General features: G+C 42.1%; 1 protein-coding gene across 2 annotated transcripts in view; it reads left to right on the forward strand.

The window, feature by feature from the left end:
- Window positions 1–17,109, forward strand: part of DNAH8 (dynein axonemal heavy chain 8) — a 310,883-nt gene that overhangs the window by 78,992 nt on the left and 214,782 nt on the right. The window contains exons 21-27 of one of the 2 annotated variants that reach the window (XM_062187476.1): window positions 3,464–3,523; window positions 5,110–5,305; window positions 7,269–7,465; window positions 9,234–9,360; window positions 11,527–11,762; window positions 12,488–12,592; window positions 16,898–17,011. In XM_062187476.1, coding sequence (XP_062043460.1) covers window positions 3,464–3,523; window positions 5,110–5,305; window positions 7,269–7,465; window positions 9,234–9,360; window positions 11,527–11,762; window positions 12,488–12,592; window positions 16,898–17,011 — 1,035 coding nt within the window. Of the gene's footprint in view, window positions 1–3,447; window positions 3,524–5,109; window positions 5,306–7,268; window positions 7,466–9,233; window positions 9,361–11,526; window positions 11,763–12,487; window positions 12,593–16,897; window positions 17,012–17,109 lie in introns of both variants that reach the window. The other variant, XM_062187477.1, reaches the window with a different exon arrangement.

The raw sequence follows: 17,109 nt of genomic DNA on the forward strand, positions 1-17,109 counted from the left end.
GGCTGTGGCTTTAGGAAGAGCCGCAGCTTAGGCAGGAGACTGACAAACTTTGGCTTGCTGTTTTGCCTCTTTTTGTAAGTGCAGGAGCATCGTGGTTTTGGGCTTCAAGCAGTGGGCCTGGACAAGGCTCACACCGCGCATGAAATAGTGCCCACGGGAGCCAGCCTCCCCACCAACACTGCCTCTTTCCTGGCCAGCCTGTTCTTGTGGTTCTTTCTGGTTCATGGACGTGTTTCACTTGTCTGTGAGCCCTGTCCGGTCCTCTGTAATCTGTCCATGATTGTGACGTGTTTGAAGCAGACTTTGTACATTTTACAGTTACAGCTTCAGGGTCATGGTGATTCTTCCTCCACGCCCACCCTTCCACCCAAACTTACTTAGCTGTGTTAAGGAACGAGTACTACAGTATCTAAGTCGTTTTCTGAAACGGTATCCATGAAGGGGATGCACCAGATCCTCACTGTCCAACGTGCTTCTCTCTTATCCTCACCAACAAATGCCGGTTTGGTCTTCCTGAGCCATGATCCCTTTCTCTGCTGCTCACAGATGCTGTTCTGATGGCTTCTTTTGTTTAAATTTTCAGGTGAGAGTTCTGTCACTAATCGGATTTTCCTAAGTAGCAGCTTGTCATTTTGTTAATGCTTACGGGATTTCTCTTTTATTCTTGAATTCAAAGATTATATGTTGAGATGTAGCTCTTTTTTTCCTCATTAATGCTGTGAGGCACACAAAATCTTTTAAAGATTAAAAAATGAGACTATTCTGGGGCCGGCGCTGTGGTGTAGCAGGTAAAGCCACCGCCTGCGGTGCCAGCATCCAAGTTGTGGCTGCTCCACTTCTTTTTTTTTTTTTTTTCACTTTTTTTTTTGGATAGGCAGAGTGGAGAGAGAGAGAGAGAGAGAGAGAGAGAGAGAGAGGTTTTCCTTTTTGCTGTTGGTTCACCCTCCAACAGCCGCTGCGGCCGGCACATCGAGCTGATCCGAAGCCAGGAGCCAGGTGCTTCTCCTGGTCTCCCATGCGGGTGCAGGGCCCAAGGACTTGGGCCATCCTCCACTGCCTTCCCGGGCCATAGCAGAGAGCTGGCCTGGAAGAGGGGCAACCGGGATAGAATCCGGCGCCCTGACAGGGACTAGAACCTGGTGTGCCGGCGCCGCAAGGTGGAGGATTAGCCTGTTAAGCCATGGCGGCGGCCGGCTGCTCCACTTCTAATCCAGCTCTCTACTGTGGCCTGGGAAAGCAGTGGAAGATGGTCCAAGTCCTTGGGCCCCTGCACTTGCGTGGGAGACAAAGAAGCTCCTGGCTCCTGGCTTCAGATCGGCGCAGCTGTGGCCATTGCAGCCAACTGGGGAGTGGACCAGCAGATAAAAGATTTCTCTCTCTCTCTGCCTCTCCTTCTCTCTCTGTGTATCTCTGACTTTCAAATAAATAAATAAATCTATAAAAAATGAGACTATTCTAAGGAGGAGTGCAGTGCTTTTATTTGCCATGTTTATGTTGGAGTCACACACTGGATGCAGGTGGCCAAGCATCTCTGAGCTGAGTAGGGTTACTTACCCTCTCCCTGCCTTGGTTTCCTCAGCTACAAAACAGTTATGATAATTACAGGATCTGCCTCCCGATGGTGACTTGAGGATGACTGACACATGTTAACTACTGGAAAGTACTTGGAAAATGCCTGGCATACACTAAGCATTGAATAAATGTTAAGTTTCTGTATCCTTCCTCTTACCTTTTCAGAATACAATTTCTGTTTTTTTATATTTTGCATGTGAATTTTTAGAGGATACATTAGCTGATTCTCTAGTTTGCCAGCTCAGTTACTAAATCAAGAAATAGGTTCTTCACTGCCTCTATTAGTTCAGCTGTTTGTTCGTATGTATATTTAAAATTTTATTTTCAATTTATTTGAAAGGCAGAGAGACAGAGACAGAGGAACAGGTATCTTCCATCTGCTGGCTCACTCTCACAATGCCCACAATAGCCAGGACTGGGCAAGGCTGAAGCCAGGAGCCCATAATCCCATCTGGGTGTCCCATGTGGGTGGTAGAAACCCTAGTACTTGAGCTATCATTTACTGCCTCCCAGGGTGTGCATCAGCAGGAAGTTGGGTTGGAAGCAGAGGAGCCAAGACTCAAAACTATGCATACCAATATGGGAGATGAATGTCACAAGCAGCATCTTAATTGCTGGTCACAAACGCTGCCCTGTTTGTTTATACGGTATGAAACTTACTTGTTCTCAGATTGCACCCCTAGTAGTACAGTTTCATGACTGTTTCTATGCTGTTTCATGACTGCATCTCAAATTACGCGGGGAGGCTGTGAATTAGAGGGCATTCATTTGTTTGCTTGCTTTTAGTTGAAGGAATTCCTTATGATGTTTGGGAGTCATTGCCTCTGAGTGCTAAAAGTTGGTTTTCCACTTTTGAACTGTGGTGTCTTTGTGTTTCTTGTGATTTTCCCCATCTTGTAAGTCTTTGGACTTACAAACAATTGAGCAGTCTGTTGGTAATGACAGCATTTCTTGTGTTCCCAGAGGAAATGAGAATTGAAAGTCACATTTGTGATAATTCTCTCTGCAGTGGGGGTGGAGGTCGAGACACAGAGAGAAAGCCAGGTTGATCTGCAGCTGCAGGTGTGTGCTTCATTACTGGGCTCCTGTGTCTGTGCACAAGGGATACTGTCAGGAGCTGTTTGGGGAAGACTTTAACCACAAACCTCTGTTTGATCTTGTAAAGAAGTATATATAGAAGAATACATGAAAGTATATAAGGATACTTCAAAAGAGCTAGTGGAAAAATGGCATTAAAACATAAGTTTAGGGACTGGTATTGTGGCGTTGCTGGTAAAGCCACCGCCTTTGACACCACCCCCTGCAATCATCCTGGTTGCTCCACTTCTGATGCAGCTCCCTGCTAATGCAACTGGGTAAAGCAGCAGAAGATGGCCCAAGGACTTGGGCCCCTGCACCTCCATGGGACACCCAGATGAAGCTCCTGGCTTTTGGCTTAAAAAAAAAAAAAAAAAAGAGTTTATTTTGGTTTGTGTGAAAATTGTCGAAATCCATGCAGTCTTCTCACAGTATGCATTCTCCATGCACTCTCTGAAGACCCACGTCTGTTTTTAGTTGGTGAGCTCATCCTGCACAATTATGGGACTGAGAGCAAAGGATGCCCTTATGTAAACATTGTTAAGTGGTTATCACTGAGAGAGAACAATATTAAAATACTAGACAGTGTTTGTGAGACCGGTATTTGGCTTCTGATGATATTAAGTCATTTTGTTTTCTGAGTTCTCTGCAATTTATGCTTCTGTTATAGATAACATTCTCTCCATGTAACTTGGTATTGTAAAAATGGCCTCTAATTTTAGGTTTGAAACTTGTACAGCAAACTAGTTATGAAATTTTAGGAGAGGGTTCATGAGCTAAATGTCCTTTTTATTACAGCTATTATGGATGGAAGCGGTCAGATGATATCATTTCCTTTATAAAAACTGAAGTACATTTGGCGATTCCCAATGTGGTAAGTGTTACTAAACAAAATGATATTTTAGTAATATATGCAGGAAGTATAATGTTAGAACTGAACTTTTCCTTTAGAATAATGTCTTGGTGCTATGTTTTTTTTTTTTTTTTCCATTTCTCCTCAGTACTTAACAATCAATGTGTTGTCATGTATATCTGTTATCAAATAATTGCTTTTGGGCAGGATTTTGGCCTACCAGTTAAAATGCCGGTTAAGACCCCCCACATCCCTTATCCCAGTGCCTGGGTTCAGAATCTTGTTCTGTTCCTGCTACTGCAGACCCTGGGAGGCAGTGGTAATGGCTCAAGTTCCTGGCTTCCTGCCACCTGTGTGAGATATCAGAATTGAGTTCCCAGCTCCTGGCTTCAGCCCCTAGCTGGAATTTTTGTAGGCGTTTGGGGAGTAAACCAGCAAATAAACATTATAAAAATTAAATTTAAAAAATTACTTCTGCCTAGCTCATGACACATTGAATGCTTTTGGAAGAGATGAATTACATATCTGTTCTGCCATAATTAGCAAATACCCTACAAGTTACCTTGCTTTTTCTTACCTGAGACATTAAATTACCTAAATAAAATCATCATAGTATTTCAGACCTCTACCAACAAAACACTAAGGGGCTGGTGTTGTGACACAGCACAGTGATCTGCTGTCTACAATGCCTGCATATTGGAGTGCCAGTTCAAGTCCCTGCTGCTATGCTTCCGATCCAACTCCCTGCTAATGAGCCTGGGAAAGCTGTGGAAGATGGCCCAAGTTTTTGGTCCCTGCCTGGTAGACCAGGATAGAGTTTCTGGCTCCTGGCTTCGGCCTGGATCAGCCCTGGCCACTGCGGCCATTTGGGGAATGAACCAACAGAGGAAAGATTCTCTCTCTCTCTCTGTCTCTTTTAAATACATAATCATTCTCTTCCTGCTCCTCCTCCTCCTCCTTCTGCTTTCTCTTCCTCTTTCTTCTTCTTGCTCTTCCTCCTCCTTTTCCTCCTCTCCTTCCCCCCTTCCTCCTCTCCTTCTTCCTCTCTTTCCTTTAAAAAAGGATGGCTGAATAGAAAGGAAGCAGGAACCTGTCCCTGAGTCCTATGAGTCCCCTGGGCCCACCTGCAGCCCTTATCTCTACAACTGCCCCAGCTGTGATGGGCCAAGGACTGAAACCTGGCAGGAACAACCTGTGACTCACCTAGCACCACAGTCACACTGTCTGACCTCTTGAAAGATAGCTCCTTAGCCTACTGGGCATACATCAAAGGGCTGAGGGCAGAATCTCGGTGCCACAATCTCTTTGGTTATTTTGCTGCATGGACACCTGACACATAATACAGAATTTTGTGCTGCATCCAGCTCTCCTCACAGGGAAAAGGGGACAGGTACCAAGTCTGACCTGTTGGCCCACAGGAGTGGATAGAAGGGAAGAATTTCAGGCTGGAGAAAGTCTGCAGCCCAGCTTCCACAAGCATCCTTCTCAAAGCTGCCTTCCTCTGGGCCGGCCAGGATTTTCTCCTCGGAGGGCAATGGGGTTGGCAAGAGTTGTCAGAGTAGAGTGTATGTGTTGGCAATATCATGCAGTTGTTTCTCCTTCCACAGGTAATGGTTCCTAGTTTGGATGACATTCAGCAAGCCATTAACCGTATGATCCAGTTAACCCTGGAGGTCAGCAGAGGAGTGGCTCACTGGGGACAACAGCACATTCGTCACATCAAGTCAGCTGTTAGCAGCCCCACCCGCACCACCACTGACTTGACCCACGCAAGCACAGGAAAACCACTGAAGAAGGAAGAAAGTAAGCATGTTAAATCTCATAGATTCTTAGAATTATAATGACCAATAAATGGTGATTCTTCCTGGGTTTGAAAGCACATAGATTGTTTAGAGGTATTTTTATATGTTTATTTGTTAAATTCTGCATTAAAAATAATAGCGTTCTCAATCTTCCATCTAAAACAACTCGGAGGGGTGGACATTTAGCTTTGTGTTTAAAACACCTGTGTCCCATATCAGAGTACCCAGGTACAATAACTTGCTCTAGTTCTGATACTGATTCTTGGACATAGCAGGTGATGGCTATGTGATTGGATCCCTGCCACCCATGTGGGAGACCTGGATTGATTTCCTGGCTCCTGGCTTCAACCTTGGCCCAGTTCTAGTTGTTGTAGCATTTGGGGAGTGTACCAATGGATGGGAACATATTCTTTCTTTATCTCTATCTCCCTCTCCCCCTGCCTTTTAAAAAAACAAAAACAAAGCACATATATTTATTTAAAAAATTAAGACATAACGTGTAGAAATTTTACTTTTTTGGTCATAGAAGAACAAGGGTTTTAGTCACTATTGTATCATAAAGTTAAAAAATAAAATAAATCTTAGCATTAATTTTATTTTCAGAATTGTATTTGGTTTAATGGATGTAGCTTGAATTTTCTTAGCTGCATTATGAGTACTGTAATAGCCCAGATTGCTAATGACTCGAATGTCTAGAAACTAATGAATAGATAGCTATAATGTGGAATATCTATAGACTGGAATCCTCCTCAACGAGAGAAGGGAGTGAACTTCCAAGGCATGGAATGACTTTAATTAGTTAATTAATTTAATACCTTGTGTTTTCTTTTGTTGTAATGTTGATTACATACAACACAAAGTAAATGAGCAAATGAGTGACCTAGTCTTAGAGGGGACGTGATAAATTCAGCAGATAGGAATCAGCTTCAGCATTGCCATGCAGGAACATGGGCCCCACACTGCCAGGGTACAGCATTTTAAAAGAGAAGCTGGAACCTGGAATTTCATGTGACATCTCATAGTTTTTAATTGTTAGCAGCTGTTTTGAGAAAATAAAGTGCTGTATGGGCCAAAGTGTCTGTGCCAAAGTTTTGGGGGCTTGATAGAGAATGAGAATCTTTTTACGGAGGAAGAGATAGGATCAGATTTTTGTTTTGGCAAGAGATGATTGTGGTAGCAATTGATAGTCATTGAATGAGGCCTGGATACCAGATGCTGAGCTGAAGATAATTACAAGTTGTCTTGCATATTTTTGAAGATTAAATAACTGGTCTGGGATCATTTGAGTAACAAATGTGGTATCCTTTTATTTTTTAAAAAGTTATTTGTTTGAAAGGCAGAGAGAGAAGGAGATGGGGGAAAAAGAGAGGTGTGGGGGGTGGGGAGAGAGAGAGATTCCATTTGCTGGCTCACTTCTCAAATGCTTATGGCAGGCAGGGCTGAACCAGACCAAAGCTAGGAGCCAGACTCTGTCCAGTTCTGCCATGTGGGTGGCAGGAACTCAGGCACTTGGACCTCATCATCTGCTGCCTCCCAGATGGCCCAGCAGGAAGCTAGATCAGAAGTGGAGCAGGGCTTGATTCCAGGCATCCCAAGTAGCAGCTTAAGCTGCTGTGCCACAAGCCTGCCCTGAGCTCTGATTTAAGCACTGTGCTGTTCCACAGAATAGCTAGTTCAGTTCACTTCTCCTTGAAGGACTTTACAGACTCTTCTTTGGCTTTAATCAGTGCAGTTCAGTTCTCCCCTCTGAATAACACACATTTTCCAGATTAAAGAAATCTAGGCCTCAAAGTCTGACACAATTAGTTTATAAAGAATAAGTAAAGATAGCAAGAGAACAGATCTTAATTACTTGGAGAGAGAGTCTTAAAGAAAAAATAATCAAAAATCTACAAATGGGAAAATTGCTAATAATTTATAGTTGAATATGGAAGTTACTATAACATAAAACCATCTGTTTCCAGGATCTTTTGAAGAAGTTATTCCTGCAAGGAAGCTGAAGAATTTTTTCCCGGGTGTGGCAGAACACAAAGACATTTCTAAGCTGGTCCTCCTCCTTTCCTCCTCTGTGAATTCTCTAAGAAAGGCGGTACACGAAGCCCTGCAGGACTTTCAGAAATACAAGAGTCTCTGGACAGAGGACCGGGACGTGAAAGTGAAGGTGCATTGCCACTACTTGTGCTGTCGTCTGTGTTTCATTTGTCTGAGAGAGAGAGAGGGAGGGCGGGAGGAAGAGAAAGAGAGAGAGAGAGAGAGAGAATCATCTATCCACTGGTTTGCTCTCAAATGTCCACAATAGCCAGGGCTGGGCCAGACCATAGCTGGGAGCCTGGAACTGGGTCTACCACATGGGCAGCATGGACCCAGTGCTTGAGCTATCATCTGCTGCCTCACAGGCCCAGCATTAGTGGGAGGCTGCATTCAGAAGCAGAGGAGCCAGAGCTCAAACCAGGCACACCGAAATGGCATGCAGGTGCCCCAAGTCATGTCCTAACTGCTGAGCCAAATGGACACCCCATGTTTGTCTAACTCTTGAGGGGGTGAAAATATTAGTGACAGTGACAGGAACTCACGAGCAGAGGCCAAGGACCGGTAAATGCTGAACACCTGACACATTTCTAGCTGATGTAATTCTCAAACTAATATTCTGAAGTAACTGATGATAGTGGGCCTCAGACAGATTTTGTTTAATTCCCTTAAACAATCCTGAGTACTGTGTGCTGGGCACTGCCTAGAGGGCAGGTATCCAAGCAGTGCCACTGACATAGACCTAGATGTCTGGATGTCTTTTGGTTGGAGACTCAGGAAACTTAAGAGCTCTCAATGACCATTCATGGTAGACTGTGAAATTCCCTCATGTAGCCTCCTGACCCATTCTTTACTGAGTCACTGCCCCCTAGCACAGACAAATATAAGAGTATATTATGCTATTTCAAAAAGTTTGTGGTGAAGTGGAAGTTAAAGTATGAGTTTATGGGGCAGGTGTTTAGCCTGCATGTCAAGGCACTCTTAACCCATATCAGAATACCTGAGTTCAATACCCAGCTCCAGATCCTGACTCCAGCTTCCTGCTAATGTAGACTCTGGGAGGCAGTGGTGACAAACCAAGTAATTAGGTCCCTGCCACTTGCTGGGAGACCTGGCTTTAGTTCTTAGCTCCTGGCTTTGCTCAGCCCAAGCCTGGCTATTGCAGCCATTTGGAGAATAAATCAGCAAACAGAGGTTTTCTCTTTCTTTTTCTGCCTCTCAAATGAAAAAAAAAATATATATATATATGTGTGTGTGTATGTGTATATGTATATATATGTTTATTTTGGCACAAAAAATTTTTGGTGGAAATTTTTTCCATGATATGTGGAAAATGTGTATTATAAAAACTATGCATAGATTTAAAATTTTGTTTTATTTATTCATTTATTTGAAAGGCAGAATGACAGAGAGAGAAGGAGAGATAGATACATTTAGAGGGATCTTCCATTTGCTGGTTCACTCCCCAGATGTCCTCAAGTTCATTCCTCAAATGTCTGCAGCAGCCAGAGCTGGGCCTAGCCAAAGCTGGGAGCCTGGAACTCCACTAAGGTCTCCCTTACGGGCAGCAGGAAGCCAAGTGCTTGGGCCAGCCAGATCTGCTGCCTCTGAGGCAGCTGGATTGGAAGCTGGATTGGAAGTAGCAGCAGAGGTGAGACTCAGTCCCAGGACTCTGATATGGGATGTGGGTATTCTGAGTGGTGGCTTTACCCACTGTGCCACAATGCCCACCCATCAAAATTTCTTTACACCAAATTAAGTCATGTTTTAAATTCCATTTTTCTCATGGACTTCTTGAAGTACCCTCATATAAGCAAGCAAATGTAATCTTCTGATTAAGTGTAGGCTTTCTACTGTTTCAAAACTGAAGAAAATGTGAATTATTTGTTCCCTTCCTGTAGGAATTTTTGGCTCACAACCCCTCTCTGACTGAAATCAGATCAGAAATTCTACACTATGCTACTTTTGAACAGGAAATTGATGAATTGAAGCCTGTGATTGTTGTAGGAGCACTTGAATTGCACACAGGTATTTTTTAAATGTTTGTTATGTCAAGTATATGTATTTTTACATGAAATGTTGTTTTATTTAGCAGTTATTAGGCTACTTTGGTATACTATTATAAGTGTTAAACCATTCTGGGCTACCAATGTTAAGTATACACGTGTACAAGTGCATACCCGAACATGCACACTGCACAGGCTGATCCTGTAACTGAGAGTCAGATAACTCAAATTACAGGCGAAATTCTCTTTTAGGTTACTGCAAAGAGAGGAATGTGTACATGAGACAGGTGTTACACGGTTTGAGCTCTCCAGAGAAGATCATCCATTTGGGGCCAGAGTACCGAAGGATGAGACAGCCTTGTTATGTTTGAAACACAAAGCCTTAGCTGTCTCTATTGCTTCCTTTAGTAAAGAAAAACTCTGCTGGTCAGGCACAGTGTCTCCAACGGGGCAGATTGCTGATCCCACAGAGGGGGCTCAGAGATTGTGGATGTGAACAGGTTAGCATCATCTGTAGTAGCATGATTGCCCCACTGAGACTGTTGTTGATCCTTTGGCACACAGAGGTGGGTTTCTTGGATTATGTCCCTCCTGATTGGTTGACATTCAGAAGGGTGAGACTGACACTAATTGGCTTGCAAGAGTTTGAGAACCAAGGTGAATTGGTCTGTGGTTTGAATTTAAAAACTAACTGTGGTGGCTGATTGTCACCATTGGTTACAGAACACCAATCTTGTCCTAAATTTGAGGGAAAATTTTATTTTCAGATGATATTTGAACAGCCTATATTACATCAGTTATCTACCTTAAGTAGATTTTCAAATCTCTCTTCAAGGAGTCAATGTAGCTGTGGATCTCAAATTTCACTCCTTGGCTTACTTGACCTTCTACCTCTATTTCCCCTGCTGGTGATAATGACATATCAACCTTTTGAACGGATTTGTAGGAGATACTCAGCGTAGTCCTTGGATAACAGTTGATGTAAAATAAATATTAAAGATTATTGTTACATGTACCAAAAAAGAATTGAATGTGAAGAAGAATCACAAGTACTCAAAGGGATTATTTAGCTGGAAATCAGAAACTATTCACCAGGGGGAAATGATGACAAGAACTTCCGTAGGGTTTTGGAAACTGTCCTCTGTTATTTAAAAAAGTTTCCTATTTGTCTTCTTATAATGGTTAGCACTATGATCCTTAACGCGGAAAAGCAACCGCAGCATAGTGTTCTAGTGGGCCAGGGCGCTTGTTTGAGGAAAGGAAGCTACACAGTGGGATAGGTGGTGATAGTTATGAAGAAAGGTGGGCTGAATCCCTGGAGTCTGAGGAAAAGGAGACCAGAGGCCCATGAGAGGCCTCAGTCAACATGCTGGCTTCCTGTCTCTCTCTCAGCTCCATAGGCCTTTCAGTTAGCTGTTGGAAGGTGAGAGAGGAGCAGTCATGTTTCGAGCTTGACAGGGCTGGGAAAGATGGAGATATTCAGAGGAACCGAAATCCATTGAAGGTACAATCAAGGAAAAGAGGTGTTTTGCAGTACCCAAGATGCATGTGGGCCCATGGAATGGACCGGAACCTGAGACTGTATAGGAAACTGTGGAAGTCCTTCCTCTCTGCCTCTCCTTTCTTCCCTCTGTGCATGACTTTTCATGCTTCCGAGATAAATGGAACCCTGTCAAGTCTCATTCTAAAACTCTGAGGAAGGACATCAGGTGGCCCATAATAGGTCAGAACTGATCTGGGATTATCATCTAGGCCCAGGGTGTAGGGTCAGGTTATGCAAATCTTCCAACATGGTAGGGAGTAGAGAAACAAGAAAACGGGGCTCACTGATGAACAGAATGATAGATTTCACCCCACTGTGTGGAGTCCCCTAGAGCAAAATGGGGGCACGTGTGAGGGCTGCTAAAGGGATGCCCAGAAACAGCATGGTTCACACGGAACAGATTTAGAACTAATTTCAGAAATTGTCTCCCACAGGCTCCAGGGTCCTTCTCATGCACAGGTGAACACACTCTAGGGGGATAGGGATGAAGTCCTCCTCCAGTCACCGTGCAGCACATCTAGTGCAGGTCAACTGCATCTCAAGAGCCACATGTGGTTAGCAGCCACTGACCTGAGCAGTTTACACACAATGAATGGTTTGAGAATATCAATTGTCTTCTATTTTCATCTTTTTTGTCTTTATCAGAGCCAATGAAATTAGCCTTATCCATCGAGGCTAAGGCGTGGAAGATGTTACTCTGTCGATATTTGAATGAAGAATACAAAAAGAAAATGTCAGACATGATAGCATTTATCAATGAATACTTGAAAAAGCTATCTAGACCTATTCGTGATTTAGATGATGTCAGATTTGCAATGGAAGCCTTATCTTGTATTCGTGATAATGAAATTCAAATGGACATGACTTTGGGACCAATCGAAGTAAGACATGATTTCATTTTCCTTCCTTGAAATGCTGTTATTTTAAATAGAGACTTACTATATAAATGATTCTGTTAACATTTCTTCACCTATTTTATGGCATAGCCTGCCTATTTCTCTTTCCTGATGTTGATGTCTTTGGAAGAATTTTGAAAATTATCAGCAATGAATAATATACAAAGGAATAGTAATGTTTTGATAATGCTATACTGGACTAGACAGTGTTCAGTTTTGATTTCAGCACCAGCGTTTTTTTGGGAAGGAATGATTACTTCCCTTCCATAACTTCCCAACATTTTAGGCAAGTCCTCCAAATATCTTTGACTTTCCTTTGAAGCCAGCTGTAGGTCTCACTCAGTGACCATGGGCGGTATGCCAGTACAGTGCGGGTAAACTGTTGGACCTTAGAGCAACAAAGGATAGTTTCAGGAAAGAGCACTGTATTAGTTTCTTTTTATTTTTTATTATTTTATTTATTTGAAAGACAGAGTTAGAGAGAGAGGTAGAGACAGAGAGAGAGAGGTCTTCTATCCACTGATATTGAGTCAATATCTGGTAGTCAGAATCTAAAGGTACTTCTTAAATGAGTACACATTTAATTTTGGAAACCACCCTTCTAGAATATGCCATCTTCTAAAACACAAGTACATATATCTAGAGACATTTAAGTCCTCTGGCAATTGCTTGTCCTTGTGACGTTTCTGAATTCCACCTCTGCTCTGTAGGAAGCCTATGCCATTTTAAATAGATTTGAAGTTGAAGTAACCAAAGAAGAGTCAGAAGCAGTTGATACCTTAAGATATTCTTTCAACAAATTGCAGAGCAAAGCTGTAAGTAAAAGTTTAATTATCCTATTTTTATTACATTGCTATCTCCAGAAAAAATGTATTTTCATTCTTTTTTAAGGCTTAGCATGTATTTATTGATAGCAATTTTATTGAGATGTAATCCACATATCATAAAACTTATTATTTTAAAGTATTCAATTCACTGGTCTTTAGAATATTCACAGAGTTGCAGAACCACCATTACTATCTAATTTTAGAACATTTTCATCACTCCAGAGACGCCTCAATCCTATTAGCAGTCACTCCCTGCTCTCCCTTTTATACAAGCCCTGGTGCCACTAATCTATATTCTGTCTCTGGGCTTTTCCTTTCCTGGACATTTAACATAGGAAGAATCATATAATATGTGCTCTTTTGTGATTGTTTTCTTTAGCTTAGCTAAAATTTTCAAGGTTCATCCATATTGTCTTATGCACCAGTAATTAATTTTCCTAGTGTCTAATAATATGTGGTATCTTTTCAGGGGCCATTTTATTCTCCATTTATATATTTTCTTTGGAGAACTGTGATAAAGCCATTGTTTGTTTTTAAAATTATGTCATCTGCTGTGAATAAGACCCCAATGGAAAGAAGGGGCAATCAAAGGAGGAGGTAATTTTCTCTGAAGGGAGGAGAGAACTTCCACTTTGCTTATGGCCTCGTCCAAATACTGATGGAGTCTGTGGTCACAAAAGGCTTCCATAGCCTTGGCAGCTCATGGCAAGAGCCTCAGGTGATCACTGACGTCGTAAATAAGAGGGTCAGTTGTTAAATTAACAACAGAAGTCACTGTGTACTTCCTCCCCATGTAGGATCTCTGTCCTTAACGAGTTGTACTATGAGAATTAACTGCAAAACTTGCTCTCAAAATGTACTTTATATGTGGTGTATGTGTGTGGGTGCAAACTGTTGAAATCTTTACTTAGCATAGAGTTGGTCTGCTGTATATAAAGTTAAAGTAAAAATGAACCATAATGAAAAATGGGATGGGAGAGGGAGTAGGAGGTGGGATGGGAGTTGGGGTGGGAGGGTTGGTATAGGGAAAAGAACCATTATATTCCTAAAGTTGTGCCTATGAAAAATGCATTCATTAAATAAAAGCTTTAAAAAATAAAAATAAAATTATGTCATCCATCTTTTTGGAGTTATAATAGTTCTTTATATATTCTATATATAGGTTCTTCATCAGGTATATGATTTGCAAATATTTTTCCTCATTTTGTGAGTTATCTTTTCAGTTTCTTTATGGTATCTTTGAAGCACAAACGTTTTTAATTTTGAATAAGTCCAATTTGTTGTTGTTTTTGATATTGTGTATAGGAAAACCATTGCCCAACCTATGGTTAGGATAATTTACTCCTGTTTTCTTAGGATGATTATATAATTTTAGTCCATACACTCAGGTCTCTGTTACCTTTTGAGTTAATTTTTGTATGTGGAATAAGTTAGGGGTTCAACTGCATGCAAAAATATATGCATGTCCATTCATTTCAGTATCACATCACTAGTGAACTGTTTCGGCACCTTTGTTGAAAATCAGTTGACCATAAACGTAAGGGTTTATTTCAGACTCTGATTTCTGCTGTTTTGATCTATATTTTTATCTTTATGTTGGTATCACACTGTCTTGATTACTGTAGCTTTGGACTAAGCTTTTGAAAGCAGTTGTGATCAGCCGGCGCCGCGGCTCACTAGGCTAATCTTCCGCCTTGCGGCGCCGGCACACCGGGTTCTAGTCCCGGTCAGGGCACCAATCCTGTCCCGGTCAGGGCACCAATCCTGTCCCGGTCAGGGCACCAATCCTGTCCCGGTTGCCCCTCTTCCAGGCCAGCTCTCTGCTGTGGCCCAGGAGTGCAGTGGAGGATGGCCCAAGTCCTTGGGCCCTGCACCCCATGGGAGACCAGGAGAAGCACCTGGCTCCTGCCTTCGGATCAGCGCAGTGCGCCGGCCGCAGCGCGCCTACCGCGGCGGCCATTGGAGGGTGAACCAACGGCAAAAGGAAGACCTTTCTCTTTGTCTCTCTCTCTCTCTCATTGTCCACTCTGCCTGTCAAAAAAAAAAAAATTTAAAAAAAAAAGTAATTATTTGAGAGGGAGGAAGGGAAGGAAGGAGAGAGTAAGTGCAAGAGCAAGATAGAGTGTGTGCGTAAGTGTGTACTCACTTCTGGTTCACTCCTCAAATGTCTGCCAAATGTCTGCAGTGGCTGGGGCTAGACTAGACCTAAGCCAGGGACCAGGTCACCCATGTGGGGGGCAGGAACCCAACTTGTGCCATCACCTGCTGCCTCCCAGGGTCTACACTGATGGGAAGCTGGAGTCAGAAATTGGAGCTGCAAATTGAACCTAGACACTCTGCCATGGGATGTCGGCATTTTAATTGGTGTTTTCATTACTAGGCCAAATACCCACCCCCATAATTTTTATTATAATGTATAATTATATATTGTTCTATTTTACTGTTTATTGTTTTCTAGCTCTTACTGTGCTCAACTTATAAATTAAATCTTAGCATAAGTATGTATTATAGGAAGAAACAGTATCCATAGAGTTTGGTACTTTGTGGTTTCAGGCATCCACTGGGGCTCTTGGAACACATCCCCCAAAGATAAGGGGGTACACATGCAACCTGCAGTTTACCATCTTAACCATTTTTAAGTTCAGCAGTGTTAAGTATATTTACATTATTCTGCAGCCAATCTCCAAAACTTTTTTTAAAAAAGATTTTATTTATTTGTTTGAGAGGTAGAGTTCAGACAGTGAGAGAGACAGAAAGGTCTTCCTTCCGTTGGTTCACTTCCCAAATGGCCACAATGGCTGCAGCTGTGCCAATCCAAAGCCAGGAGCCAGGTGCTTCTTCTTGGTCTCCCATGTGGGTGCAGGGGCCCAAGCACTTGGGCCATCTTCTACTGCTTTCCCAGGCCATAACAGAGAGCTGGATTGGAAGAGGAGCAACCGGGACTAGAACGGGCACCCATATAGGATGCTAGCACTGCAGGTGGAGGATTAACCTACTGCACCACAGCACCAGCCTCCCAAAACCTTTTAATTGTCCATCCTTCCTTTCTTCTTGGATAGTCTAGGCAGAGGTTTATTTACTTTGTTGGTCTTTTCCAAGAAAAAACTTTTGGTTTGTTGATTTCCTCTATTGTTTTTCTGTTCTCTATATTATTTACTCATGCTATAGTTTCCCCTTCCTTCTTCTTTGTGTTTAGCTTGCTCTGCTTTGTCTAGGTTGTTAAGGTAGACATTTAGGTTATTGGTTTGAGATATCCTTTCTTTTAATGAAGGCATTTGTAACTGTAAATTTCTCTAAGCATTTTGAAGTCTGGCAAACATTTACACACCCCAGGTTAGATATTAAAAATAGTCTCTAAGGAATAGCCTACATTTAATTTTACTGAATATTGAGTTTGGCGTGAAATTTCTTGTTTATGGAAAGATTTGTCTCTAGTATTGAAGCTAGGCATAGCAGCAAGGATACAGAACTGAAATAGGGATTGTGAATTATGATTGTAGCTCTGCCACCATCAACTGGATGATCTTACAGGAGTTACTAACCTTTGTTTCTCCGTTTCTTCCTGTGCTCACTTAGGAAGAGTAACGTTTTTCATACATGATTGTGAGACTCATTTGAAGTAGTGTGTATAAAAGTCTTTGCTTATATTTATGCTTATTTAAATTAATATTCAATATTGATTAATCACTCTGAGAAATGTTTGCTTATTAATCGGGAGTGTCAAGAAGCAAATGGGGAAGCCCCCACTGAGATTTAATGAAAACCATTTTTCCGCTATTGTTCAATGGGAACAATCTGCTTGGGTTGTTCTGTCCCTTTATCTGTTAGTGTCAAACCCACTGATCATGCTTTAGTAGAGATGGACTGTTCTGTATCACAACCACTATTAAACACCGTTCAGGTGGTTCTGACCTCCTTATATGATGCTGTTATCAACAGTAGTTAAGAACAGTGGCCCTGCAACCACACTACTGGGTTCTGAATCCTGACCTTGTCTCACACACTGTCCCAGGGACCCTTGGAAGAAGCCTCATGTTTCTCACCTGTGGAATGAGTGTGTTATTAGCATCATGTAATTTACCAAGTTGGGTTGTTGTGGGGATTAATTGAGACAAACGTATGTTGAGACTCTTGGAGTTGTGTTTGCATTGTCCATCTATGTATTTTACTAGAAGCAGAAACATCCTTGTTCATATAGGGCATCTGTGACATAGCAAACTTGCTAGGATAAAATGCTGGTTTTCATTTTTAATATTTTTTCACTCTTACATTGACTATTCCTTCTTATTCTAGGTTTCTGTGCAAGATGAACTAGTTCAAGTGCAGCCAAAGTTTAAAAGTGATCTACTTGAGTCTGTGGAAACTTTTCGTGAGGATGTCTCCAACTTTGCAGAAGCATATGAAATGGTAATTTAAGTATTTGCATGATGTGTGTCAAGATGTTCTGTAACATGTTTATATCAAATGTAAATGAGGAACCCTGAGGAAGAGGTACATTGTATGTC

Source organism: Lepus europaeus, chromosome 3 (assembly GCF_033115175.1).
Source record: "Lepus europaeus isolate LE1 chromosome 3, mLepTim1.pri, whole genome shotgun sequence".
NCBI lineage: Eukaryota > Metazoa > Chordata > Mammalia > Lagomorpha > Leporidae > Lepus > Lepus europaeus.